The 27,998-nt window shown below is 50.0% G+C and overlaps 1 protein-coding gene across 6 annotated transcripts in view; it reads right to left on the bottom strand.

The window, feature by feature from the left end:
* The window catches only part of UNC13A (unc-13 homolog A), an 86,919-nt gene that overhangs the window by 26,475 nt on the left and 32,446 nt on the right, over positions 1–27,998 (bottom strand). For all 6 annotated transcript variants that reach the window (XM_038770656.1, XM_038770660.1, XM_038770658.1 and 3 more), the window contains 18 exons: positions 27,846–27,917; positions 27,080–27,299; positions 24,170–24,397; positions 15,677–15,818; positions 15,181–15,350; positions 12,379–12,494; positions 12,022–12,185; positions 11,192–11,342; positions 10,712–10,780; positions 10,139–10,228; positions 9,457–9,591; positions 8,785–8,918; positions 8,472–8,557; positions 4,710–4,836; positions 2,331–2,427; positions 1,750–1,893; positions 1,192–1,275; positions 12–89 (listed from right to left, as the gene is read on the bottom strand). In XM_038770656.1, coding sequence (XP_038626584.1) covers positions 12–89; positions 1,192–1,275; positions 1,750–1,893; positions 2,331–2,427; positions 4,710–4,836; positions 8,472–8,557; positions 8,785–8,918; positions 9,457–9,591; positions 10,139–10,228; positions 10,712–10,780; positions 11,192–11,342; positions 12,022–12,185; positions 12,379–12,494; positions 15,181–15,350; positions 15,677–15,818; positions 24,170–24,397; positions 27,080–27,299; positions 27,846–27,917 — 2,307 coding nt within the window. The remainder of the gene's footprint in view (positions 1–11; positions 90–1,191; positions 1,276–1,749; positions 1,894–2,330; positions 2,428–4,709; positions 4,837–8,471; positions 8,558–8,784; positions 8,919–9,456; positions 9,592–10,138; positions 10,229–10,711; positions 10,781–11,191; positions 11,343–12,021; positions 12,186–12,378; positions 12,495–15,180; positions 15,351–15,676; positions 15,819–24,169; positions 24,398–27,079; positions 27,300–27,845; positions 27,918–27,998) is intronic.

Raw genomic sequence — 27,998 nt, 5'->3', positions numbered from 1 at the left:
ACCTGCCTTACCTCCTTTCCCCCCATGGCCTCAAACATCTTTTCCAACTGCACCCGGAGCTGCTGAGTGTTATTCATGAGGATGCAGGGCTGCAGGAACAGGACGGTAGTGGGGTCAGGAACTACCCACCATCCTCCTCCTCTCCCTGCACCCATCCTTCAGTTTTACAATTGAGCCATTCAGGTCCCCAGAGCCCCTCAGCCCCCTCATCTCCTTGGATGCCAGGGAAGGGACAGACATTGAGATTTCCTTGGCAGAGAAGGGGAAATCCAAGCCTCATGGGGAGAAAAATGTTTGTCTCCAAGGTCACAAGCAATTGGGCAATGAAGCTGGGAACAGAACCTAGGCATCCTAACCCCCTGAATCCAGTGCTCTCGGCCACTCAGGTCCTGATGTGGGTCCTGGGTAATGGGGTGGGGGAGATTGGGACAATGGAGAAGTTCTGAAACTGAAAGCAGCTCAGCCCACAGCCCAATCCAGGGGGCAGGGTTGGGGAGAAAAGTCAAGTGCCACCCTGGGCACAAGGCGCTTAGAACAGTGCTTGGCACATAGTAAGTGCTTAACAAATGCCATCATTATTAAGGGCTTCAGTTCCCCACTCTGGTGTCCTCAGGTACCCCCTTCTAGACTGTGAGCCCATTGTTGGGTAGGGATTGTCTCTATCTGATGCCAAATTGTACTTTACAAGCACTTAGTACAGTGTTCTGCACACCATAAGCGCTCAATAAATACGACTGAATGAATGAATGAATGCAGGAAGCAGGTTGAGAAAGACCTCTCTGAGCACATGTGTACACATGCACACATCCTCACACCCAACCCCCCCTCAAATCCACACACATTTGGGACAAAGATTGTGTCCAATCTGATTAATTTGTATCTATCCCACTGTTTAGTAGATGCATGCCACATAGTAAGCACTTAACAAATACCATAAAACAAAGAAAAAACAAAAACTAGGGACACATACCCTTTAGTATACAATGAAACCGGGCTGATCTAGAAATATACCTCCCTAACGTCTTCCCCTTCAAGCAGATGCACATACTCCCAACCCCCCGCCTCTCTCTCTTTCTTTCTCTCTCTCTCTCTTGCTCTCTCCTTCTCTCTCTATACTTTCACCCCCTTATTCTGAGGCTGGGGATTAAGAAATGGAACTTGGGGAGGGCAGAGACACAGAGGATAACTCACCACTTTCTCCTTTTCTTTCGAACAGTAGGAGGCAAAATCTTTGGAGATGATGTCAGCATACTGAAGCAGCACGTTGCTGATGGTCTGGAGACATAAAAAGGTAAGAGGGGAAGAGAGAGGAGACCCCCAAGCTGGAGGCCAACCTGGGGGAGAAAGTGAGGTGGCTACGGAAGCAGGGCTGGGCTAATGAGTATAGCGTGAGAACCACTAGCCAATTCTCCGGGCTGGACTGATTCAATCGATCAAGGGTATTTATTGAGCACTTACTGCATGCAGAGCACTGAACTAAGCGCTTGGGAGAGTACAATTCCTCGGAGTTGGTAGACAATGTTCAATGATGTGCATTTCACTAGAATCCACAGAAGCATCTCAGTTCCCAACGAAAGGTGACCAGTGTCATTTTTAAATGACCCATCGTTCAGCTCAATCAAAGGATTCTCCCTAAAAATGAACTTTCACCCAGGCTTCTCCAGGAGCCCCGGGGCAAAGGGGTCCCAGCCCCTCCATTCCACACGGGGCCCCCAGGGCCTGAGGAAGAAGACCACCCAAGCTCCCTACCTTGGCAAATCTGCGCATGTAGTGGCCGACAATCTGGGGGTCAGGGCACTCCAGCTTCTTGATGATCTCGAAGCTCTGGTTGAGCTGGGAGAAGACGTCCACCACGGAGCAGGAGAAGAGGGCGTGCTCCGAGGTCTGCTGGAACTGGGAGGGCAGGGCGGACAGCCGTGACAGGGGGCCCGACCCACCGGGGCCACGGGCAGCCACCTGGGAGCCTGGAGGGCGGGGGAGCCCCCCGCCGCCAGCTAAAGTGCTGCCCGTCACCCTGGAGCAGCTAGAGCCACCCTGAAGAGGGCCCAGCGGCTGGGGCACTGAGGTCCTAGGACAGGAGAAGGCTCCCTTCTGGAGCAGCCTTAGTGCCCCGTTTCCTCCCTGTTGCCCAGGCTGGGCAGGAGCGGAGGGCCAGCGATGGAGAATCATGCACCAGGTCAGGCCGGGGGCTCTGCTCTGCAGGGAGGCAGGCACCTGGGGGCCCCGCAGTCTGGGCCAGCGGGAAGGAGAGAGCTGGCAGTTGCAGCTGGGCAAGGGCCTGGGCTCTCTCTGGAGCCCTGTGGAGAGCCACGCCGGGGGCCACACCCTACCCCGTCCTTCTTGTCCCGTTCCAGCGCTCCGTGGAGGAAATCCCGGGAGACCTCCTCATTCTCATCCAGCCACTGGATCACAAATGGCTCAAACCACCTGGAGCAGGAGAGAAGGGCCATGGCCCCTTGGGATGACCAGCAGCCGGGCCCTATGTGGGCAGGCAGAGAGGGACCGGGTGGCCTCTGATGGCAGGAAAAACAATAATAATAGTAATAATTATGGTATTTGTTAAGTGCTTACTATGTGCCAGGCATTGTACTAAGAGCTGGGGTAGATACAAGCAAATTGCGTTGGACACAGTCCCTGGCCCATGTGGGGCTCACACTCTCAATCCCCATTTTACAGATGAGGTAACTGATCTGACTTCACGGCGTGGAAATGCAGGAGACAAAGCCCCGGGGGATGTAGTGGACTGCAAGCTGACTCCATTAATCAATCAATCAATCCGTCAATTAATTAAGAATGTTCAGTTTATGAATGTGGGGAATTGCCTGCTCACGGAAGGAAAAAGTGACCTTAAACAGGGTCCTGGTATGGGGCCCTAGTTCACCCACTTCCCTCCATCCCTCAACCCTCTTCCTCTCCCCTCTTTCCCATTCCTCCAAACTTCTTCAGGTTGCTCTTTTCCCCAGCCCCTTCCTTATCCTTTCCTCTGCTCCCTTTTCCCTTCTTTCCTCCCTTCCCCATCACAGCCCTCATCCTGCCCCCTGCCATTAGACCTCATGGTCAAGGAACATGTCACTAGTTATTCTGTACTTTCAAAAGCCTAGTAGAGTGCACTGCACCAAGTGGGGACTCAATAAGTCTTACTACTATCTCGGGGTACACTCAGTCCTACCACCTGACCACACCTTCAAGAGGCCCAGCACTGCCAGCCCTCCCCGCAGTCACCATCATCCAGCCCCACTGGAGAAGCAGCGTGGCTCAGTGGAAAGAGCCCGGGCTTTGGAGTCAGAGGTCATGGGTTCAAATCCCGGCTCCTCCAATTGTCAGCTGTGTGACTTTGGGAAAGTCACTTAACTTCTCTGTGCCTCGGTTACCTCATCTGTAAAATGGAGATTAAGACTGTGAGCCCCACTGTGGGACAGCCTGATCACCTTGTTCCCCAGCGCGTAGAACAGTGCTTTGCACATAGTAAGTGCTTAATAAATGCCATTATTATTATTATTATTATTGGTTCTACAGTCTCAGGCCTCCATCCCCAGTTCCATCCCTAACCATATTCCCAAACTATCCAGCCCTCCCCTCTAGAGCCACCCCTCAGTGGGTATGAAACGTGGGGCCTATCACCCTGGGAGGAGCCAATGATCCATGTAGAAAAAAGAGGCTGGATGTCTAAGGAGTAGAACTCTTTGCCACTGCGGGAATCCTCCCCACCACCTAAACCACTCTTACCTTCCCCTTGGAGACATTGATTCCGGAGCTGATCTGTACCTGTAGCAAGTTGGCTGTACTGCTTGCAAGGAGGGGAGGGCTGGGATCCCCTAAGGCACAGGGAAATTGTGCCAATTTGCCCTCTCCCAGGAACAGTCCTGCCTCCTTTTGCCCACGGCCCTCCGACGCATCCTGACTCTTGGTCCAACCATGATCCTGCCACGCTGTGACCCCACCTGATCCCTTGCCCAGCCAGAGGTAGGCCACGCTCCCAACATCCCCCCTCTAGACTGTAAGCTCATTGTGGGCAGGGAACACGTTTACCAACTCTGCTATACTGCACACTCCCAAGTGCTCGGTACAGTGTTCTGCACACAGGAGGCACTCAATAAATACCACTGATTGATTGATTGGTCCCACCACCCTGGCCATTTCCTCAACCTGCTCCGTCTCCCTCCTTGGGCCCATGTGTGCAAAGGCTGGGCCCAGGAAGAAAGGCTCCTGCAGAGGACAATTCTGCTTGGGTGCCTGAAGGAGGCTGGTCAGGGACCATTTGAGGGGAAGTTCTGGCCTAGCACAGGTAGATTGAACTCCTCTCAGCTCTAACCACTGCCCACGATCCTCTCCCGCAGTTGGTGCTGGCTGGTCGGCAGGGATTGGTGGGGGCAGAACAGCAGCAGCGGTGAAGTTGGGCCCCCGTCGGAGAGTGCTCACAGCACTTTTGTACACATCTGCAATTTATTTATTTATTCTATTAACATTTGTCTCACCCTCCAGACGGTAAGCTCATTGTGAGCGGGGAACATGTTCACCGACTCTGTCGCACAGTACTCTCCCAAGCGCTTAGTACGGTGCTCTGCACACAATAAGCGTTCAATAAACACCATTGATTGATTAATTGATTGACACTCCAGCAAATTCCTTCCTCAGCAGAGCCCTTTCAGGCAGGGATCGGGCCAGGATGGGAACTGAGGCTCTTGGGGAACCGGTCGCTGGTGACTTACGCAGGGTATTCGGGCACACGGTCCTTGAAAGCAGGTAGGTCTGCCACATACTCGTTGTACAACCACTTGACCTTGAAGTGCAGGTTCATATAGTCGGCACTCTTACACAGTCGGTGCTTGTCGTGCTCTGGGAGAGAGTCAAAAGGCTCAGATCGGTGGGTGGGGGGCTGGAGGTGGCTTCTACTCTCCATCTTTTACCCCCTGCCGCTGAACTGGAAGGACCCTGAACTTGAATTCTCTCTCTGGGCTGTGAGTATCCCCAAATGCTTTTAAGCACACTCCCTCTGCCTTGCCTTTCTACCCTGGCCTCGTGGGGGGCAGAGAAGCCCAGGGCTACCCAGAGGGGGAAACCTGGCAGCTGGTGAGCCCTCTTTCCCTGGTGGGGAAACCTGGGTCATCCTGAGGGATGGGAGGGATGATTAGGATTAATATTCTCTCTGTCTTGGGGCTGAGAACTCTCAGCTGCCTTTGGCACTGTAGACCCCTCCCTTCTCCTGTAAACAATGTCTAACCTTGGTTTTTCTAATACAGTTCTCCACTGGTTCTGCCATCTCTACACAAATCCTCATTAGCCCCAACTGCCCTTCCTCCTCCGCAATCTCACAACTCCCCCTGCCTCCAGGACACCTCAAACTCAATATGTCCAAAGCTGAACTCCACAGATTCCCTCCCAAGTCCTCTCCTTCACCTAACTTTGCCCCCACAGTTGACAGGATCATCATCCTCCTGTCTCTGAGACCCACAACCTTGGCATTATCCCTGAATCCTCCCTCTCTTTCAACCCCCATATTCAATTTCTTGCAAAAACCATCCCAACTGCCATCAGGCTGATCCAGGCACTTGTCATATCTGGGCTTGACTGTTGCATCAGCCTCCTCGCTGACCTCCCTGCCTCCAGTCTATCCCCTCTCACTTCACTGTCCAGATCATTATTCTAAAATATCTTACCACACACATGTTCCCACCCTTCAAAAACTTCAAATGGTTACTCATGACTCTGCATCAAGCAGAAACCCCTGACTATTGGCTTTAAGGCTCTCTCCCCAGTACTTATCCATTCTTTTCTCCCACTACACCCCTGCTCACAGTCTTCATCCCTCTCCTGATAACCTACACACTATGCCTCATTTTCATCTCTTCCATTGCTGCCTCACATCCTCCTCCCTGTCTGGATCTCCCTCCCTCTTCACATCCAACCGACCACAGCTCTCCCCATCTTCAAAGCCCTTCTGAAGTCCCACCTCCCACAGGAAGTCTGCCCTGTTTAATTTCTATTCTCCCCTGCTATATCTCCACCACTGCCTGTTCAGCACTTCTGTGACACTAAAGAACCCAAGTACTCTCAACCTCCCAAAGCACTCATGAACATAGCGCCTTTTCCTTCTTTCCCCTAGTTATAATTCATTTTAGTATCTGCCTCCTCCATTAGATTTTAAGCTCCCTGAGGGCAGGGATCATGTCTACTAATTCTGTTGTGCTCTCCCAAGTGTTTTGTACAGTGCTGTGCACACAGAAGACATTCAAAAAAACTAAATTAGTTGGTTGATAGATCTGAACTGTACTTTCAGACAGTCCAAGAACATCGTGAAGGACAATAGCTGGATTAATAGCAGAAGGGAAATCATTTATTTAGCCGCAGGTTCCAAGTGTGCCTGATTTATGAAGGGGTTGTGGAGACAGGAGAGTGAACAGGACCCCTAAAACAAAGTCCAGAGCCTCAGATCCAGTTCAAGAATTGGATCAGGGAGCTGAAAGCGGGAAAAGGCTTAGAAGAAAAAGAAGGAAGCAGAAAGTCAAGGTGTTAGGCCAGGAGGGTGATGAAATACCAATGAGAAGTCCAATTTGGAGAAGAGTTGAAGGGCAGGCTATACAGAGGCACATGGCACAGGAGCAACTTGGAAAGATTCAAGAATCCAGATTCTGCATTTGGTGACCAGATTTGACTTTTTGCTCCTTTCAACCTTGGGCTGGTGAAACCTTGTTATCTGTGGTAAGCTTGTCAAATACCAACAGATGACTGTGATTTTTACCTAAACCTTGGCATGTTTTCTGTCAAGTATTTCTCACTGGAAAGGGCACAGGACCAGGACTCAGGAGACTTGGGTTCTAATCCCAGCTCCGCCATTTGCCTGCTGTATGGCCTTGGGGAAGTCGCTTAACTTCTCTGGGTCTCAGTTTCCTCCTCTGTAAAATGGGGATTCAATACCTGCTCTCCTTCACTTTAGACCGTGAGCCACATGTGGGACAGGGACTGAATCCCATCTGTATTTTGACTACCCCAGCATTTAGCACAGTGCTTGGCCCATAGTAAGCACTTAATGAATATCACAATGAGTAGTAGTGTAGCCTAGTGGATAGAGCATGGGCCTGGGAGCCAGAAGGACCTGAGTTCTAATCCCTGTTCTGCCACTTGTCTGTTCTAATCCCTGCTCTGCCATTTGCCTGCTGTGTGACCCTGGGCAAGTCACTTAACTTCTCTGTGCCTCAGTTCCCTCCTCTGTAAAATGGGAATTAGAATGTGAGCCCTTCGTTGGACAGGAACTGTGTCTAACCTGATTATCTTGTATGTATCCCAGCACTTAGAACAGTGCCTGGCATCGTGTCAAGCAAAAACTCCTCACTATTAGCTTCAAAGCTCTCTACCACCTTGCCCTTTCTTACCTCACCTCCCTTCTCTCCTTCTACATCCCAGCCCGCACACTCCACTCTTCTGGTGTTAACCTTCTCACTGTGCCTCTTTCTCGCCTGTCCCACCGTCGACCCCTGGCCCACGTCCCACCTCTGGCCTGGAATGCCCTCCCTCCTCAAATACGCCAATCACGCTTCCCCCCTTCAAAGCCCTACTGAAGGCTCACCTCCTCCAGGAGGCCTTCTCAGACTAAGCCCCCTTTTCCTCTGCTCTCCCACCCCTCCCCATCCCCCTGACTCGCTCCCTTTGCTGTACAGCCCACCCCCTGCCACAGCACTTGTGTCTACTAAGCACTTAACAAATACCATCATTATTATTATTATATGTACATGTTTATAATTCTATTTATATGAATGATCTGCATATATCTATAATTCTTTTTAATTATATTGATGCTATTGGTGCCTGTTTACTTGTTTTGATGCCTGTCTCCCCCCTTCTAGACTGCGAGCCCACTGTGGGTAGGGATTGTCTCTATTTGTTGCTGAATTGTACTTTCCAAGCGCTTAGTACAGTGCTCTGCACACAGTAAGCACTCAATAAATACAATTGAATGAATGAATAGTAAGAGCTTAACAAATACCATTACTATTATTATTTGTAGTAGTAATAGTAGTAGTAATAATAATAATAATAATGGCATTTATTAAGTGCAAAGCACTGTTCTAAGCACTGGGGAGGTTATAGTAGAAGTAATGATCGTAGTGGGATCTCTTTTCTTATATAAAAGGGGAGATCCTTTGTGTCCTGTGTCCTGGGTACCAATGTCCATAAGTGGGCTTACACTACTGAGGTAGAGGTTAAGATTTCAAAAAGATCTCAAGAATAGCTATCCATTCTTGCAATACCCAAGGCCAGGTAGTGGAACCCCAGCTGATTGCTGGTTCAGGGGAGCTGGTTTGTGGTGGCCATTTCCTGGAACAATCTTGCGGGGCTCCAGCTGGGAATCCTTCCCCAAAGGGGTGTGAAAAATTGTTTGGGTTGGGGAAAGTCCTGATTGGTGAGCCTTCTGGGGATTCTCGCTATAGGGAGTCCTAAGGGTACAGCTCAAACTGTTATGGCCTCATACTCACCTTCCATCGCATATTTCATATCTTGAGCAAACAGGTTCCACATCACCTCAGCACTGATCTTGCCCACATTCAGCTCCTGGGGAAATCTAGTGGGTGACAGGGAGGGGAGAGCAGTGATTAGAGGGCCAGTTCTTCTGCAATAACCATGTTAATGGGGTGGAGCTTCAGGCAGAAGCATGTGACAATAGTTTTGGTTTGTTTGTTGAGTTTAGGGTGGTGGGGACGGCTGGGAAACCTGGTCCTTCACACTCTCAGGGGGAAGAGGAAGGAGGTGCCCCCAGTTTCCCATTGGGACTCCCCCCATGCCACTCACTGGTTGAGGCAGGGGGTGTAAGAATTCTTGTCTTCTTCAATAATGGAGACGATGAGAGTGATGAGTTTGGACCAAAAATCGAGGTTCTTGATGCTGGGCCCCTGTTCCTCAGGGGGGACTTCTCCCTTCTTGGCCTGGAAGAGGGAGGGTGGGGGTGGGATCAGTGGAGGTGCTCAGGTTCAGATGTCTGGGCCCTTAAGGTGGTCACTGATGGCACTTTCAGATCCCGGATGCACCTCAACTGGCCTGGGAGTGACAGACATGCGGCCTGCTCTGCCAGTTACCGAACGCAACCAAATGTTGTCCCACGGAACCTTCTGGAGTGTTTTCCCAGGGAGATCCCTGACCCCTCTCTTTTCTCCAGAGCTGTGACATTCCCCTCTCAGGACCCCATTGTCACGGGGGCCACTTCCAAGCTGCAGGGCTCAACGGCAGGGACTGAGGTGGAGGGAGGCTGGGCATTTTTTTTTAAAAAGTGCCCAACACATAGGTTCTTGGTGCCCATACTGCCTCTGGGGACAGGAGACAGACCGGCCCAAAACCAGGGAAAGGCCACCTTGCTAATTCCCCCTCCCACTGTCCTGAGGAAAGGGAAATTGTAGGGAGTCGGAATAGGATCCGGGCCCTGCCCCAACCCCCACAGCTCGTCCTGTTGCTGCTGAGGTCACTCACGGGGTCGGTCTGGTACTCGCGGCTGTACAGCTCATGGCAGTTATTGAAGATGTACTCGTAGGTCGAGTTGAGACAGGCCTTGACGCAGTCCTTCACCACCTGGCTGGCACGGGGTGGGCTCTGCAGCTCCTGCACCTGGAGGGCAGATGGGCACAGAGAGGGCATGGGCTGGTAGTCTCAGTGGAGGAAGGGCCCCCGCTCCAGGAGCAGAGGCAGGATTGGAGACAAGAGTGACAGGAGCAGAGACAAGGGCAGAGGCAAGGCATGAGGGAAATGATGGAAGGTTCTCGGGCTGAGAAGCTGGAGGACAGAAGAAAGATGGGATGGGGACTGAGCAAGCTGAGGGTGAGGAGAAGCTGGAGAGATTTGGGGAGGGGGAGCTAAGGGATCCAGGAGGGTTGAGACTGCAGGGGTTTGGAGGATTGGGGAACTGGAAGGCAGGTGCTTGGACTGGGCGGGTGAGCCAAGAAGGTTAAGGAGCCCGTGAGGTGGAAATCAGGGAGTTGGGAAGGCTGGGGTGTGGGGAATACTAAGGGAGGCTGGTGGGGCTGGGCTCCCTTTGTACAGCTGTTCTGGGAGCTCAGAGAGAGTTGAACTCTGGGCAAGCAGCTCTGCCCAGCTGTGACCTTTCCTAAGAGGGATGTCCCCTGGGTTCCCCATCCCCTGGGTTCCCCCCTGGCACCTTCATCCGGAAGAAAGTGATGCTGGTGAGAAGATCCACTGTTGACTTCAGGTCCTGGAGCCGCTCAGGACTGCTGGCAGGGAAGTTATTCTATAGGGAAAGGAGAAGGAAACACCTTCAGACTCCCCCATCAAGGGGCTTGGAGGATGTCTCTCACCCTCTGATATCCAGGAAAGGGCAGGAAGGACTTGGGGAGGACCAGGAGGCCTAGGGCAGTAGGCTGGAGGCTTCTGGGGGATGCTTGGAGTGGGGTCAAGAAGAAGCTGAACCAGGGCCAGGAGAAGAAATGTGGGTGTGGGAAAGTGTGTGTGGGGGGAGGGTTGTTTGTGCCCATGTATGCATGTGGGTGTACATTGGAGTTCATATACCTGGATGTGTGCAGGCACATATTCTACCAATATGTGTGCTGATGAATGCCTGAGCATTTGAGTGGAAGCTCATATATGTGTGGCTTTATGTGTGTCTAGGGGTTCGTGCATGTGTTTGTGGGTGTGTGGTCAGAGTGTGTCCATAGGTGCATCCCCATGTGCGTTCGAGCCCATGTGTGTGTATGCACACGTATGTGCCTCTCACTCGGTACATGGATAGGTCAATCCGCAGGGAATTGTGCAGCTGATCCAGAAGTTTCACAAACCGCTCTTTCTGTGGAGACAGCAGGAAGGGGAGGGGGACGTGAGACCAAATAATCTTGGTAGGAAGCCTCTTCCTCTTCCCCCTTCCCCACAACCCCCAGGACACACCCATCCCTTCTCAGAGCTTGGAGAAGGTGGCAGGGCCGGCTGCTGCCACCACTTGAAACATGGCAGGTGCTCAGTGAGTACTATTGATGTTGATGACGCCGATGATGATGATGATGATGATAATGTGCTCTCTGCACAGAGAGGGGGGAAGGAGAGACACAGGCAACCCAGCTCCCATCCTGATCGACTGCAGTCTGTGAGTGGGGGCTCCCCCTACTTCCCAGTTTCTCCTCTCCCCTTTTCCACCACCCAGCGATCTCCCCGACCACTCTGTTACCCACCCCCTCAGTCTTTTTCCTGGACAAGGACTCACCCCAAAGTTGGAGGCAGCAAAACGGTCGGAGGCAGAGACATTGGTGGAGGCTGTGGTATGGGCATAATAGGCGTTGATATTAGCCAGCAGGGTGCTCATGACAGCCGGCACCCCGGGACACATGTATTTGGAGGAGAGGCAGGCGAAGTGGCTACAGGAGAGGTGGGAGAGGAGGGCTGGGGAAGGATTGAAGCAGGCCAGACTGGGCCAGGCCAAGCCAGGCCCTAGAGAGAGGCTAAACCCTCAGAAAACAAGAAACCAAATTAACTCCCCACTCCTCCCCAACCCTCCACTCTGTCCTTTCCCTATCTCCCCCACCTCCCCTCCTCTCTCCCTCTTCTCTCAATCTCCTAACCCTCCCCCACACTTTATTCCTCCAAGAGAAGAATCTAAAAACGGAAATCTCCAGATGGAAAACCAAAAAATCCCCTATCATCCTCCCCACCACCACTTCTTTCCAGCAGGAGAAGTCACAAAGCCCCAGCAAAACCACAGCCCGGTTCCCTTCTGCTGTGTCCATCTGGTCCTATAATTCCCCAAAAGTGGCTGCAGGAAGCTTGCAGTTGCCCAGGGTTACTGCCTGGCCCCCACAGTGGGTCCAGGCACAGCCCAAGGTGCCCCCAGATTTGAGCAGCTCAATTAACGGAGCCTCGGGAGAGGCTGAGACTGGCGTGGGGTAGGACAGTTACTGCTTTGGTGGTGTTTTTTTCCTCTCCAGAAGTTTGGATCGGTTACCATGACTCCCTCCTGCTCCTTCTCCTTTGCTCCTCACCATCCCATTGGTTTTCTCCCCTGCTTCCCCTCTCTCCCAGGCTCCCATGGGCACTCACGTCATGGCCTGGTAGATGGACTCGACGCCATAGCGCATAGCGAACTCGTCCACGATCTCCTGCGCTGTTTCATCGTAGTAGACCTTCCAGGCATCATCACCCTTGGCATCTGGGATTTTCACCACTCCATTGTTTTGCATATCCGTCACAAAGTGGAACAGGTTCTGCAAGGTGAGGGGAGAGATGGAGGAGCTCAAGCCCATAGGGGCATGATAAGGGGCAGGCTGGGATAGGAGGCAAGGCCAACTGGGCTTCTCCAGGCCCCAAAGTCCAAAACCCAGGCATGGCTGGCATGGAGAGGGCATCTGGAGGCTTCAAAGAGTCAGTGCCCAAGCCCAATGGGTTCTGGCCCCTCACCTCATGTAGACACGTGTACTGGACGTGATATGGTGCCACCTTCTCCTCACCCTTGATCTCCACACTGATATGCAACCGGATGGCCCCAGACACGGCTGACTTGTCAGTCCGCTTATCTGAGAGTCAGAGAGGGCAGAAGAAAGGCAGGGTATCAGAGCTGACAGCATTTCTGCATCCATCTCCCTGCATTCTCCTCTGCCTCCCACCCTCTAACTGTGGGAGTTCCTCAAGGTTAGATCTGGGTCCCCTTTTACTCTCCATCCACACCCAATCCTTTGGAGAACTCTCTCGCTCCCATGGCTGCAAATACCACCTCTCTGGGGATGATTCCAAAATCTATACCTCCAGCCCTGATCTCTTCCCCTCTCTGCAGTCTCACATTTCCTCCTGCCTTCAAGACTCCTCTACTTGGATGTCCCACTGAAACTTCAAACTTAGTATGTCCAAAACAGAACTCCTCATATGCCTATTCAAACCTTGTCCTCCCCATGACACTGTAGACAACAACACCATCCTAGAGGATAGAGCATGGTCCTGGGAATCAGAAGGACCCGGGTTCTAGTCCCGGCTCTGCCACTCATCTGCTGTGTGATCCTGGGCAAGAGACTTCACTTCCCCATGCCTGTTACCTCATCTGTAAAATGGGGATTAAGACTGTGAGCCCTAACAGGAGCAAGGACTGTGCCCAACCTGATTATCTTGTATCACCCCCAGCACTTAGAACAGCGCCTGACTCATAGTAAGCACTTAAATACCACAATTATATTATTATTGTTATTATTACTATCCCCTCTGTCTTACAAGCTTATAACCTTGGCATTATCCTCGACTCATCTCTCTCGTTCAATCCACATAGTCAATCTGTCACCAAATCCCATTAGTTCAACCTTCACAACATCGCTAAAATCGTCCTTTCCTCTCCCTCCAAACTGCTACCATTCTGATCCATGCATTTATCCTAACCTGTCTCGATTACTGTATCAGCCTTCTTGCTGACCTCCCTGCCTCCTGTCTCTCCCCATTCCAGTCCATACTTCACTTTGCTGCCCAGATCATTTTTCTACAAAATCATTCAGTCCATGTTTCCCCACTCCTCAAGAACCTACCGTGGTTGTTTATCCACCTCTGCATCAAACAGAAACTCCTTACCATAGGCTTTAGAGCACTCAATCACCTTATAGCCTACTACCTCAGCCTGTATACTTCACTTCTCTAATGCCACCCTACTCACTATATTTTGATCTCATCTATCTCAGTGCCAACCCCCTCGCCCACATCCTGCCTCTGCTCTGGCATGCCCTCCCCCTTCATATCCTACAGACCACCACTTTCCCCACCTTCAAAGGCTTGTTAAAAGCAAGAGGCCTCCCCTGACTAAACCCTCATCTCCTTTTCTCCCATTCCCTTCTGCGTCACTCTTGTGCTTGGATTTGCAACACCCTTTATTCACCCCTTTCTCAGCCCCACAGCACTTATGTCCATAGTCATAATTCATTTACTTATATTAATGTCTGTCTGTCTAGACTGTAAGCTCACTGTGGGCAAGGAACTTGTCTGCCAACTCAGGTATACTGTACTCTCCCAAGCGCTTGGGTACAGTTCTCCGCACACAGTAAGTGCTCAATAAATACAAATGATAGATTGATTCATTGACCTCTGGGCTCTTCCTTGTCCTCACCCAGGGGGTCTGGGAGCCTCATGCCCCAGACGTGCCAGGCCCAACATGACCAGCTCTTTCCCATTAAAGACGGGGCACTTTGGAATGGGCTTAAATGCAGGAGGAAGATACCAAGGTCAGACCCGAGGAAGAACTTCCTGACCACCAAGCATATAAGACCTCGGGACCCACAATTCAGGGAGGGTGTAGAGATTTCATCTGGGAAGATTCTTAAACCTAGGGGAACTGTGTGTCTCTCTAGGGCTGGGAAACTGCCCTAGGAGGCAGGGAGCTAGATGAGGTCAATCAATCAATCAATCAGTGGTATTTATTAAGCACTCAGCCTGGGCAGAGCATTGTACTGAGTGCTTAGGAGAGTTCAATAAGGTAGAATTGGTAGAGATATTTGTTAAGCATTTACTGTGTCCCAGGGACTGCACTAAGCTCTTGGGGTAGATACAAGCTATTAAGGTTGGACAGAGTCCATGTCCAACATGGGACTCACAGTCTTAATCCCCATTTTACAGCTGAGGTAACTGAAGCCCAGAGAAGTGAAGTGATTTGCTCAAGGTCACAGAGCAGACAAGGGACGGAGTTGGGATTAGAACCCAGATCCTTCTGAGTCTCAGGTCCGTGCTCTATCAGCTAGGCCCCGCTGCTTGCCCACAAGGAGTTTACAGTCTATATGGGGAGACAAAAGTGAAAATAAATTACGGATTGGAGAACTAATGGAGTATAAGGATATGACATAAGTGCTGTTGGACAGTAATAATAATATTGGTGGTATAATCCACCCTCCCCTAAGGACTGCCCGGACTCTTTTCTGTGCTGCTGCTGCTGCTGCTGCTGCTGCTCCTCACCTCCTCCCCTCTCTCTGATCATCTGTACTGTGCCTAGCCAGAGTGGAAAGAAGCAATGATGGCTGTTCTTGGAATACTCATCCTGCTCCCTGCTGATGCCCAATCCCATGGGACTTCCCCTCTTCAGAAGCTTCTGTGCCCTCCCAGAAGCCCATCTGAGAAAACTCTACCCATCTGACCTGAGGCCTTCTAGTCCCAGATGGTAGGAGTCACCCTGAGTCCAGCACCTCCCCAAGTGGCCTCCCTGCCAGCCTCCTACCTCCGGCAACCCCGGCGGGTGCTCACCCAGATTGTACCAGACGTCCATCTCGCCGCTCAGGGTGCGCACCTCGATGATGGTTTGGCCCAGGAAGTCATCCGACTCACGCTTGAAACGTTGCTTCACCCGGGACTTGATGTCATCATCCTCGTCCCACACGCGCACCTTGATGCGATCTGATGAGTTGTGGCACTCGCTGGGCACAGGGTGGCAAGAAGGAAAGCAGTCATTCCCTGAGTGAACAGAGCGGGCACGGGACAGGGAGGCCGCAGCAGGATCTGGGGCTGGAATCTGCCCGGGTGCCAGGCACGGAGCCCACTACTGGTGGGCTCAAAGGGATGGGGCCGAGGTCCTTTCTGCAAAATGTCTCACTCCATAGCAGAGGAGGCTTGGAAGGAGGGGAGGGAAAAGGGGATGACTTCCTCTCTCCAATGTGGGGAGCCAGGGTGGTGCCAACCTGCCCTGGCTCCTGGCTTGCATAGTCTTCACTCGTACCCCTCCCCACAAGCCCTGGCCACTTACAAGTGGAAGTTCTCCTCCCACACTGGGTTGAGGTTCCCATAGATGGTTTTAGTCCGTTTCTTCGTCTTGCCAACCTGGACAGTGACATAGGGATCGCTGGAGCCTGTTTTATCCTTTGCCTGCAAACCTTGGGCACAGACCACTGGAAGACACACACACACAGACACTTCATTCCCATCCCTTACCTTGGTCTCCCCATATACATACATATGCATGTATGTATGTGTAGAGGTTCTCATCCAAAAATCTACCTATATACCTGACCCCCGCATTCCATGTATGCCTATAGAGACACAAATACATTACCTGCACACACATACACAGATGTACAAACATCTGCACACAAATATACCCATACTGTGTCTGAACTGATTTATCTGATTCACCCCAGAGTATTGCACAGTTTGGTATGTAATAAAGCACTTAATAAATACTATGTCTAAAGCACACATAACATCCCATACATTACATAGAGGTGTTCACAAACACACACACATACACATCACACTCACATTGCATGCATATATGCATATGCAGACACACATTTCCTCCAGATTGCACACACACACACACTCACATCTATAGGCGTACACATCTATTATACACCTATACATTCAAATTTAAAACTGATGTGTTTGCCTTTGGCACAACTGACTACAGAAACTATGATGACACCAATGAGCTTTTATCAGTATGTGCAGACGTGGCAGGTGTGGCTTGGGAATACAGTGCTCTGCACACAGTAAGTGCTCAATAAATACGATTGATGATGGGAATGTGTGACTTCGGAAGCAGCGTGGTCTAGTGGAAAGAGCATTGGCCTCAGTCCTGGGTTCTAATCCCAGTCCTGCCACTTACCTGCTGTGTGACCTTGGGTAAGTCACTTCACTTCTCTATGCCTCAGTTTCTTCATCTGCAAAGTTGGGATTCAATACCTGTTCTCCCTCCTACTTAAACTGTGAGCCCCATGTCGGATCTGATGATCCTGTATCTACTCCAGCGCTAAGTACAGAGCTTGGCACATAGAAAATGCTTAACAAATATCACAGTTATCATTATTATTATCATTATTATTATTAGTGATCCCTTCTGCACCATGTGCACTAAAAGATCACCCCTTGTGACAGTGTTGGCATTTGTCACCCCCTAGACCTGCTTTTCTTCCTCTCGGCATTAGGATCATCTTGAAGTCTCTGCTTTAAGGCAGTCAGTCACTCCATTTCTGATTGCTGCATGCCACTCTCTCCCAATTGTTGGCCATCTTTTCTATGATTATTCTGTTTCAGCTCACTATAAAGCAGCTATATTTGGGAACGTCATTCTCCCAACAAAAGGGTGATATGATGAAGATTGCTTTGATGTTGGTATTTTCACTGTGAATTAAAGGACCACATTCTTTTTGATCTGGTCTTGTCACAGATGGGAGGTATTGTTCATAGGGAGCATTGATGGAAAGCGCTAGAAGTTGAATGTGGCTTCTGTGGTAAATCCAGGTTTTCCAGCCACAAAGAATTGCCCCAAGCCCCCTTGGTTGGGTCAAAATCTTGATGCCATGCTGGTGCCACTCTGTCTTTGAGCCTCCCAAGGAACACACTAGCCTTCTTGATTGTTTTCTGCCATCCTGACTACCTTTGTTTCCCTAGGTAACAGAATTTGGTGACTCTGACATCAATTCTTAGTTGTTTTTTTTAATGGTATTAGCTAAGCGTTACTTTGTGCTAGGCTTCGAATGGAGACCTACATGGAACGTGAACTGCTCGATGTTCAATCAGGATTCCAGAAAGGATGAGGGATGCGAGGTATTATTGCTGATATTCGTTGGATAATTGAAAGGCAAGAGAATATCAAAAGGAAGTCAGCATGATTATAGTAAGGCTGATGAGAAGCTCTAGAGCACATTAAGGAAAATGGACATGCCGGACCATTTAATTGCATTAATATGGAACCCGTATGCCAGGCAGGAAGCTACTATCAGAACAGAGTATGAAGAAACTGATTGGTTTCCCATTAGTAAGGGTGTAAGTAAGACAAGGATTATCTTATTGCCTTATCTGTTCATCCATTATGCAGAAAAATAGTGAGAGACACAGGATTGGATGAAGATGAGTGGGGAGGAAAGATTGGAGGAAGGAATATAAACAACCTACGTTATGCTGATGATACTACCCTACTAGCAGAAAGTGAAGAAGATTTGACGGGCTTACTGTTATAAGTTAAGGAGCAGAGCAGAATGTCCAGAAAACAAAGATCATGACAACTGGAAGTTTTAACATATTTATAGCAGATGGAGAGAAGATTGAAATAGTTTACTATTTTTCTCTTCTGGGATTGATAATCAATAATAAAGGACCTAGTGGTCAAGAAATAGGCCAGTGATTTATGTTAGGAGGATTTTCTATGAAGAGCCTGGAAAAAAAATCATGAAACGTGCTGACGTAACAATTGCCACAAAAATACAAATTGTCAATTCTCTGGTGTTTCCAGTGACAATGTATGGATCTGAAAGCTGGACAGTGAATAAACAGGATAGAAAGAGCATCGACTCTTTTGAAATGTGGTGTTGGAGAAGGCTTTTTTGAATACCGTGGACTGCCCAAAAAACAAACAAATGAGCTTTGGAGCAAATTAAGCCAAGGTGGTCTTTGGAGGGCCAAATGACTCGACTTGGATTTTGGACATATCATCAGGAGGACTAATTCTCTGAAGAAGACACTAATGCTAGGAAAAGTCCAGGGGAAAACGAGGCAGACCAGCAGCTAGATGGATAGAAACCATAACAACGATAACGAAAGAACCGTTAGCAAGATTACGGATTGCGGCAGAAGATATGACGTTGTGGAGAAAATATATCCATAGAGTCGCCGTGAACCGGAAATGACTTGGTGACATTTGAGAATAATAATAATAATGTGCTAAGCACTGTACTAAGTACTGTGGTAGATACAAGCTAATCAGACTGGACACAGTCCATGTTCCACATGGGGCTCACAATCTTAAATCCCCATTTTACAGATGGGGTAACTGAGGCACAGAGACATGAAATGACTTGTCCAAGGTCACACAACAGACGAACGGTGGAGCTGGGATAAGAACACAGGTCCTCCCAGGCCATGCTTTATCCACTAGGCTATTCTGCTTCTCTAATATGGAGGGTTTTCCAGGGGCAGGCTGGCACATGCCTTTGGGCTTCAGATAATTGTCACTCTGCTGCAGTTTTGCTGATTCTTAGAAACGCTCCCTAATCATCTGCATGTTTTCTTGTACGGGTGCTTCCCGAGTACCGTCATCAACATTGAAGAACTAACTGCTGATTCAAGACTTGAGAAGCAGCATTGCATAGTGGAAAGAGCATGGGGCCTGGGATTCAAAGGACCTGGGTTCTAATTCTGCTCCGCCACGCATTTGCTGTGTGACATTGTGCAAATCGCTTAGCTTCTCTGTGCCTCAGTTACCTCATCTGTAAAATATGGATTAAGACTATAAGCCCTTTGTGGGACAGGGACCGTGTCCAACCTGATTATCATGTATCTAGCCCAGTGCTTAGCACATAGTAAGCACTTAAGAAATACCAAAAAAAACCCAACCTCCGAAACAAGGACTTTTAATGTTAATCTTAATGAGAAGCCGCATGGCCCAGGGGACAGAGCACAGTTCTGGCAATCAGAGGACCAGGGTTCTAATCGTATGTCTCATTTTCCTCATCTGTAAAATGAGGATTAAATATACCTGTTCTCCCTCCTTCTTAGACTGGCCAACCTGATGATCTTGTGCTTTGAACAGTGCTTGGCACACAGTAAGCTGCTTAACAAGTATAATAATAATAATCACATTATCATCATCATCATCATAATCATAATCTCGGCCTGTTCAGTTAAAAAGAGTTCCCCAGAGGATTGGAATCATATTCTGATACTAGACTTCAGATCTCTCGTATCATCCTTGAGCATGGCTGCATAGAATAAGTGGAACAGGCCTGGGCCAGGCAAACAGTGCTATTTTACTCCATTGATCTGACGGAGTCCCTCCACTTCTGACTTGGCCGGCCCATAGCATCAGTGCATCAATGTCCCAACGCACTTTTTCAATAGCTTCCAGAGTCTGGATTTACTGATTGGGTCAAATGCCTTTGAAAAAGTTAGAAGCATCCAATAGGCACCTTGATATGGTTTCTTACATTTCCCCTGGATCTGGTGCTTAGCAAAGATCATGTAAACTGTACACCACTGTGGCCTGAACCACAGAAAAGAGTAGAAAGATAAGTGATAACTTGCAGAAAGTCTTAAAGCCAAAGGTCCGGAGTTGTTTTGTGCAAAGTAATCAGACTGTCACCAAATCCTGTCAGTTCTACCCTCATGACAGCGCTAGAATCCTCTAGAACCGTTCTAGAATCCCTTCCTCTCCCTCGAAAATGCTACCAGCAGTGTGGCTCAGTGGAAAGAGCCCGGGCTTGGGAATCAGAGGTCGTGGGTTCTAATCCTGGCTCCGCCACTTGTCTGCTTTGTGACTTTGAGCAAGTGACTTCACTTCTCTGGGCCTCAGTTACCTCATCTGTAAAATGGGGATTAAGGCTGAAAGCCCCACATGGGACAACGTGACGAACGTGTATCTACCCCAGCGCTTAGAACAGTGCTTGGCACATAGTAAGTGCTTAACAAATACCATTATTATTATTATTATTATTACTACCAACAATGATCCAAGCACTTATCCTATCCTGCCTAGACTACTGCATCAGGCTCCTCGCTGACCCTGTCTCCTGTCTCTCCCCACTTCAGTCCATAGTTCACTCTGCTGCCAGGATCATTTTTTTTAAGAAAACATTCATTCCACATCTCTCCACTCCTCAAAAATGCTGATGGTTGCCCACTCATCTCTGCATTAGGCCAAAACCCCTCACCACTGGCTTTAAGGCACTCCATCAGCTTTCCCCCTCCTACCCTACCTTGCCATTCTCCTACTCCAAACTAGCCTGCATGCTTCACGCACTTGATCTTGTCTATCTCTCTGCAGAACCCTCACCCACATCCTGCCTCGGGCCTGGAATTCTTCCCCCTTCATATCTGACAGACCACCACTCTCTCCACTTTCAAGGTCCTCTTAAAATCACACCTTCCCCAAGGGCCCTGCCCTGATTAAGCCCTTATTTCCCGCCCTCCCCTCTGTCTATGCACTTGGATCTGTACCCCTGAAGCACTTGTTATTCACTGCCCCTCAGTCCCATAGAGTGCAATGAACACATCCTTACATTCTTCCATTTATCATTCCGGTAATTTATTTTAATGGCTGGCTCCTTGTGGGCAGCGATCGTGTCAACCAACTGTATTTTACTGGACTTAGTTCAGTGCTTGGCACATAAAAAGCACTCAGTCAATCAATCAATCAATCGTATTTATTGAGCGCTTACTTTGTGCAGAGCACGGTACTAAGTGCTTGGGAAGTACAAGACGGCAACATATAGAGACAGTCCCTACCCAACAGTGGGCTCACAGTCTGATTGATTGATCATATTTAACAAATTGCTCTTCTTTTCTCAATGGGATCTAGTATTGTATCCTAGTGGGAAATGAAATTGTAAGCTCCTGGAGGGCAAGGAACATGTCTATGAATTCTATTGTACTCTTCCAGCCACTTAGTACATTGCTCTGCACATAACAGGCACTCAGTAACAGGCACTCATCATAGACTCCCAATACTACTGATTGACTGCAATCAGCAGTCAGCCCAGGAGGACTCAGGGTAGAATTTTGCCAGAAATAGTGGGATCCCACTTCTTCTTGAAGATGGCGATAATGGTGGAAAAGAGACTGAGAAGGAGGACTGGGCTGACTGCCGAAGAATAACCCACGGGGAGCCAGACACCACTGAAATGGGAAATGGAAGAATGTAAGGATAGGTCCATAAGTGCTGCGGGGCTGAGGGGGAGTGAACATATGTTGGAGAAGAGACTGAGAAGGAGGACTGGGAAGCACATCTCCTCCTTCCTTGTAGGCCTTGGGGAGTGTCACATCACATCCTGGAGCTCATAGCTCTGCCTACAGTGGAGACTTCATCAATTTACACAACCTCCATGCTGAACTCCTCATCTTCCCTCCCAAATCCTCTCCTCCCCCACCAACTTTCCCATCACAGTTGATGAAACCACTAGCTTCCCTCTCTGTGAAGCCCACAACTTTGGCTTTCTCCTTGATTCCTCCTTCTCTTTCAACCTTCATAGTCAGTCTGTCACTAAATCCTGGTGGCTTTTCCTCCATAATATTCCCAGGATCTGACCTCTCTGATCAAAACTTCCACCATGCTGGTCTAAGCACTTGTCATAACCTGTCTTGACTACTGCATCAGCCTCCTCGTTGACCTCCCTGCCTCCAATCTCTCCCTCTGCTGCCCAGATCTAAGAGAAACATTCTGAGTATGTCTCCCCACTTCTCAAAAACCTCCAATGGTTGCTTATTTACTTCCATATCGAGCCAGAACTTTTAGGCACTCTCCATTGACTACTCTCTCCTCCCATTATTCCCTAGAGCACTCTCTTCATTCTTCTCAAGCCAACCTACTCACTGTGCCTCGTTGTCTCTCTCGTTAAGTTTTGCTCACGCCCTCCCTTCTGCCTAGATCTCTCTCCCGCTTCAAATTTGACAGGCCACAGCTCTTCCCATGCTCAAAGCCCTTGGGAAATTATATCTTCTCCAGGAAGACTTCCCTTATCAACCTCTCTCTCTCTTCCCTGCACCAGCTATGCTACTCACATACTCACAGCCACCCACAACACTTCTGTACATATCAATCAATCAGTGGTATTTATTGAGCATTTACCACGTGCAGAGCACTGTATTAAGCACTTGGAAGAGTATAGTACCAAAGAGCTGGTAAACATGATCCCTGCCCTCAAGGAGCTTGTTGTCTAGAGGATCAATCTCCACATCTTACTATATAAGCCTTCAGTCATCTACATATAATAATAATAGTGATATCTGTTAAGCACTTACTATTGCCAAGCACTGTTCTAAGTGCTGGGGTAGATACAAGGTAATCAGGTTGTCCCACGTGGGGCTCACAGACTTAATCCCCATTTTACAGATGAGGGAACTGAGGCCCAGAGAAGTTAAGTGACTTGCCCAAAGTCACACAGCTGACGAGTGGCAAAGCCGGGCTTAGAACCCATGACCTCTGACTCCCAAGCCCGGGCTCTTTCCACTAAGCCACGTTGCTTCTCTATCCATTTCTCCTTCCTCCAACTTGTAAATTACTTCTAGGTCTGTTTCCTCCACTAGATTGTAAGCTCCTCGAGAGCAGAGCTTGTGTTTACTAACCTTATCATACTCTTTCAAGTGCTTACTACAGTGCTCATCACACAGTAAGCATTCAATAAATCCAATTGATTGATTGGTGGATTGATGGATCAAGTGTTGGAATAAGAACCATGTCTCCACGTGTCAGGAGGCAGTTTAGTCTTTCTACAGCACCATCCTCAGTGGGGGAAGGAGTATTAAGGAAATCCTCTCTTATGGGTGGAGGGTGGAACCATCTTTACTCTTCAGTGGTGCTGTGGAGGTGTGGGGGGCCTTTCTACCTTCTGCAGGGATGCACTTGGTTTAGCTTAGCTTCTGTCTGCATAGGGCCTCGCATCTCTTTGGCCTTGGCACCTATTAACTTGTTGTGACTGCTTTTTCACACATTAGCACACAGTCAGCCTCATAAACAGGAGTACACATATATGCACACACCCGTACATGTTGTAGCCATACACTACATGCAAATGAGTATGCAGATCTACCGCTGCCTGTACATACACATAGAAATACCATCCATATCACAGATCCAAGAACAGAGCTTGGCACATAGAAAGTGCTTAACAAATACCATCATCATCATTATTATTATTATATTACATGCACGCACAGAGGCACACCCACGCAGGCCTGCATGTATAAGCGCACACATGCACTCGCACCATTGTATAGCCACACACAGCCATGCACCTGCACATAGATGCAGCAATCCACACCCACCCAAGTACGCACATGCCCCAAGCTTATTGACTTTGCCCCTTCTGTCTCCAAGTTGCCCTTCCCCTCACTCTGCCCGCCACACTCCAGCCCATGGTTCCCGGTGACTCTCTGCAGGCTGGGAGAGGGGTCTAAGAAACAGATCTCTCTTCTCTGGGTGAGTTAGTTGGGTGCTTTCTCCAGGATACCTGGAGCTCTGGGACTGGGACTGGGATTAACAGACAATTGCTGGCAAGGGCCCATGGGCAGAGGACTGCAGACCCAGGCTGGAATGGCGGAGAATAGGGGAGGGAGCAGGAAATGACACACTTCCAACTTCAGTGACCCTGGCCTGCTTTGAGCCCCCACCCCCACCCCCTGTCTAAGGTGGTGCCCGTGGTGAGGGGGTGGGGCAGGGGTGAGGAGGAGGGAACTGCTGAGTTGTGGATCTGGATCAGAGGCTGGATGGGGCCCAGGTGCTTAGGGTGGTCCAGGCTGGAGGGGGCCTCACCCGTGATGCTGATCTTGGCTGACCATTTGGAAGTGCCATCCAGGACGCTTTGCTTTACGGCCTTCATCTGTTGCGTGTGGGTCGTCTTGGAGACAGCAAAGATCTCCTGAATCAGCTCAAAGATCTCAGGCTTGTTGCGTTCTCGGATCTTCATTCGGTCCTTCAGCACCATGATGATATTCTGGGTCCGGTCCTCCGCCCCATGTTTGGAACTCTTCTCTGCCGCTCCTGGAGAGGGTGGGAGTGGTGAAGAGAAGGGGAAGCAGCTTGGTCTGAACACCCAGTGGGGCTTCATCTGGAGCCGGGCTATGGGCCAAGTCTATCCCTCCACCCCTTCCCAAAGCTAGCAAGAAGCCCCCTAAGCCTCCAGTGGGTTCCAGGGACATTTGTCCTGTCCTGGTAGGTATTTAATTCAGCAATAGGCTGTCCGGCTCTCATGGCAGAAGGTGGACATACTGTGACAGACTGAAGATTACCTGAGGGGGAAAGGGTGCTTGGGGTCACTGCCTCTAGTGTGAACTTGTACTCTTCCCTGACAATTAGTTCAGTGCTCTGCACACAGAAGGGGCTTCATAAATACTACTGAATGAATGAATAAACAAATAAACAAAGGAATTGGCCCTGGAAAGCAGAGCCTGGGGGCGGGGGGGGGGGGGGGGGGGGGGGGGGGCGGTGTGTTTTGTCAAAGTTACTGATGCAAAGTTATTTTGGCTAAGCCTATAGCCACCCCCCACCAATGGGACTGGGGTTCCCACCAGACAGGAAAGCCACTTTGGGTGCTGGAACCGGGTCAGGGTATGTATACCTCTTGGCCTGGTATAAGTCAAGCAACTGAAGCCCTGGCTGTAGTGGCCACTTGACTGGAAGTCTCCCAGCTAGCCAAGGATGGGAGTCAAACCCAGGCAACCTGGGGCATCTGCCAAGCCCAGACCTTGGGTAATATACCAGTCTCACTCACAGCCTCTTGCCCAGAATGAGGAATAATGGGTGTTGGGGAAGGAGGGAAAAGAGAGGAAAGGGAAGGTTGATTTCATTTCTTTCCACCCCCACCCCCACCAGGAGTCTTCTTGATTTGGGGCAGAAGGGGCTGGGGAAGACTACTTAGAGAGAAGATTTTCTTTAGGACTACAGGTCTCATGATCCCCCTTACTGCACAGGAGCGGAAACTTTTTTCTCTTTGTAGCAGGCTAGTCAGAGGAACTGGATCAAATTGTGGTGACCACACAGGATGTTTTAGACTAAATTGATAGACTAGAAGGAAACAAATCACTGGGACTGGCTGACATCCACCAGAAGGTTCTGAAGGAATTCAGAGGGGTAATTGCAAGAGCTGCTAGCACGAGTGTGCAGCCTATCATTACCAATGGCCGTTGGCCCAGAAGTCTGACAAATCGCCAGTGTAACTCCCATCTGTGGAAAGAGTTCAAAAGGTAATATGGGGACTCTAGACAAGTGGGACCCACTTCGATTTCCATCACGTTTGTAAATTGAAAATTAAGTTTAGGATCAGTGAACACAGGAGAACACCACCTGTTGAGGGCAAGACCACATGGTTTCAGTAAAGGGAAATCATGCCTCACTAAATTGCTGGAATTCTTTGAAATGGTCAGTAAGCAGGTGGATAGAGGGGAACCAGTAGATATAATATATTTAGACTTTCAGACAGGCATCCACACCAAATACTTTCTGCAACTGTGGGATTGGAGGGGATGCTCTATCATGGATTGAAAACTAGCTGCTTTTCAGGATGGAGAAGTATAAATAGCAGGGTCCCTCAGGGACCAGTGCTTGGACCGGTTATGTGTAACATCTTCACAAATGATCTGGACGAGGGAGCGTGTAGTGAAATCTCCAGACTGCAGATGATGCTAAGCTTTAGCGGTTGGTGAGATGCCAGGCAGATGGAGATAAATGCAGGAAAACACTCTCCTCCCCGCAACTCCCCACCACTCTCCCACCCCACAAAGCCAAGCAAGTGGGCACATGAGGGCAGATGAGCTTCAGGACAAACAAGTGCCAGGGAAAAATCATCCAAACTACAGCTTCGTGGTCATGGGCTCTGTCTGAGCTGCCAGTCACGACTCAGAAAAGAGATCTCATAGTCACTGCTGACTGTTCGGTTAGATCACCGGTCCAATGTGTGGCCCAAAAGGCCAGCAAGACCCCGGGCCTCGCCAGGAAGGGGCTAGAAAACCCAGCCAGAGGAAGAGTTCCGCCCCTTTGTCTGACCACGGTTCGCCTGCCCCTGAAACCCCGGGGTGCGGGTCCGGTGGCTGTGTCATGGGAAGGATGGGAGAGAGTCAGTGAAGGGACTGAGAGGACAGCCCGGATGAGCCAGGGGCCGGAGAGGGTTAGGAATCTTCAGTCTGGAAAGACGCTGGCCAAGAGGGGACATGATTGAAGTCTACACAATCATGAAGGAGACAGACAGGGGTGAACAGACAGAATTGTCGTTCCCCAAATCCCATAACAACCGGATGAGGGAGCACCCACTGAAGCTTGAAGGTGGGAGGTTCAAAACAACAAAAGGAAACACTTCTTCACCAAGCGAGGGGGAAGCATATGCAACTCGTTATCACAAGAAATTGTGCAGTTGCCAATGCCAGTAGGTTCAAGTGGGATTCGGATATATCTGTGAACGAGTGGTCCATAGTGGGTTATCAGTGGAAAAGTTGTGGGGGCTGGGGTGGGGGGCAGTAGATGGTCCATCCAGAACCACCACGCCCAGGCAGGAGGGTGACCATCCCACGAACGGTTCCTCCGAGGGTCCTAGTGCCGATGTCAGAGCCAGAATTCTGGACTGAATGGTTCAAGGGTCTGACCCAGCAATGGTGAGTTCCAGGGGAACATATCCCCTCCACGTCCCCCCACTCTGCTCCCGTGGGCATAGGCCCGGCTTCTCCCCCTTACTCTGCAGACAGTCGGCGTTGAGCAGGTCCTGGCACTTCTCGTGGCACTTGACCCCACACTCGGTGCAGCGCATGCCCTGACGGGCGATGCCCCACAGCAGCCCCTCGCACTCGTAGCAGTAGGTGGGCGTGGTGGCCGTCCACACCTCGAAGTTGTGAGGCGTGGTGCAGGAGATAGGGTAGATTAAGGCTTGAAGCGTCTTCTTGTAAACATGGTTTTTCTGCGGGGAAGGGGTAAGGAGGGAGGGAAGAGGTGGCAGGAGGGTGAGCAGGAGAGCCCAGTGGGTAGGAGCCAAAGCAGATTGGCCCCCTCACACCATATCAGCCCACGATACACCCCTTGGTCCTCCCAGCAGTAGGAAGGGGCCCTTCAGCCTTCTTTTGTCCAGGTGGGGAAATGGAAGCCCAGAGATGGGCAGCCCCTTTTCCTGAAGTCACAAGGCAAATGAGCCAGCAAGTGGTCCCAAGGATTCTGGCTCTCAGTTCAGTGGGCAGTCCCCACTAGAAGCCTGCCTTCTCTACTGAGTGGTTTCCACTCCCTGACTCTGGGAACGAGTCTGTGGGGTAGGGTGGCTTAGAGATGGGTTGGAGGCTGTGGTGAGATCTGGGCTCCCCCAGATCCCCACCCCTACACCACCTGCCCACCAAGGAAATCTTCCTGGCCTGGTGAGACCCCAGATCTCTAAAGCCAGACTGTAAGGTCTCTGGCTCCCCCAAACTACAGGGAGTCCCAGCTCCCACTTAGCGCCCTGCCCAATCCCACTTACTAGCTCTTCGTTGTTTAAGGTGCTGGAGGTGAGGGCCGACGTGATGCCAGCTTTCCGGGACTGAACCAGAGACTGCAGGAGGAAAGTCAGAGAACAGAACCATCATCCACACTACTTCTGGGGAGGCTGGGAGGGGCGGGGGGAAGACAAATA

Source organism: Tachyglossus aculeatus, chromosome X2 (genome assembly GCF_015852505.1).
Source record: "Tachyglossus aculeatus isolate mTacAcu1 chromosome X2, mTacAcu1.pri, whole genome shotgun sequence".
In the NCBI taxonomy this organism is placed as follows: domain Eukaryota; kingdom Metazoa; phylum Chordata; class Mammalia; order Monotremata; family Tachyglossidae; genus Tachyglossus; species Tachyglossus aculeatus.
The sequence above is the reverse complement of the archived record's forward strand: the minus strand, read 5'-3'. Positions and strand labels throughout refer to the sequence as shown.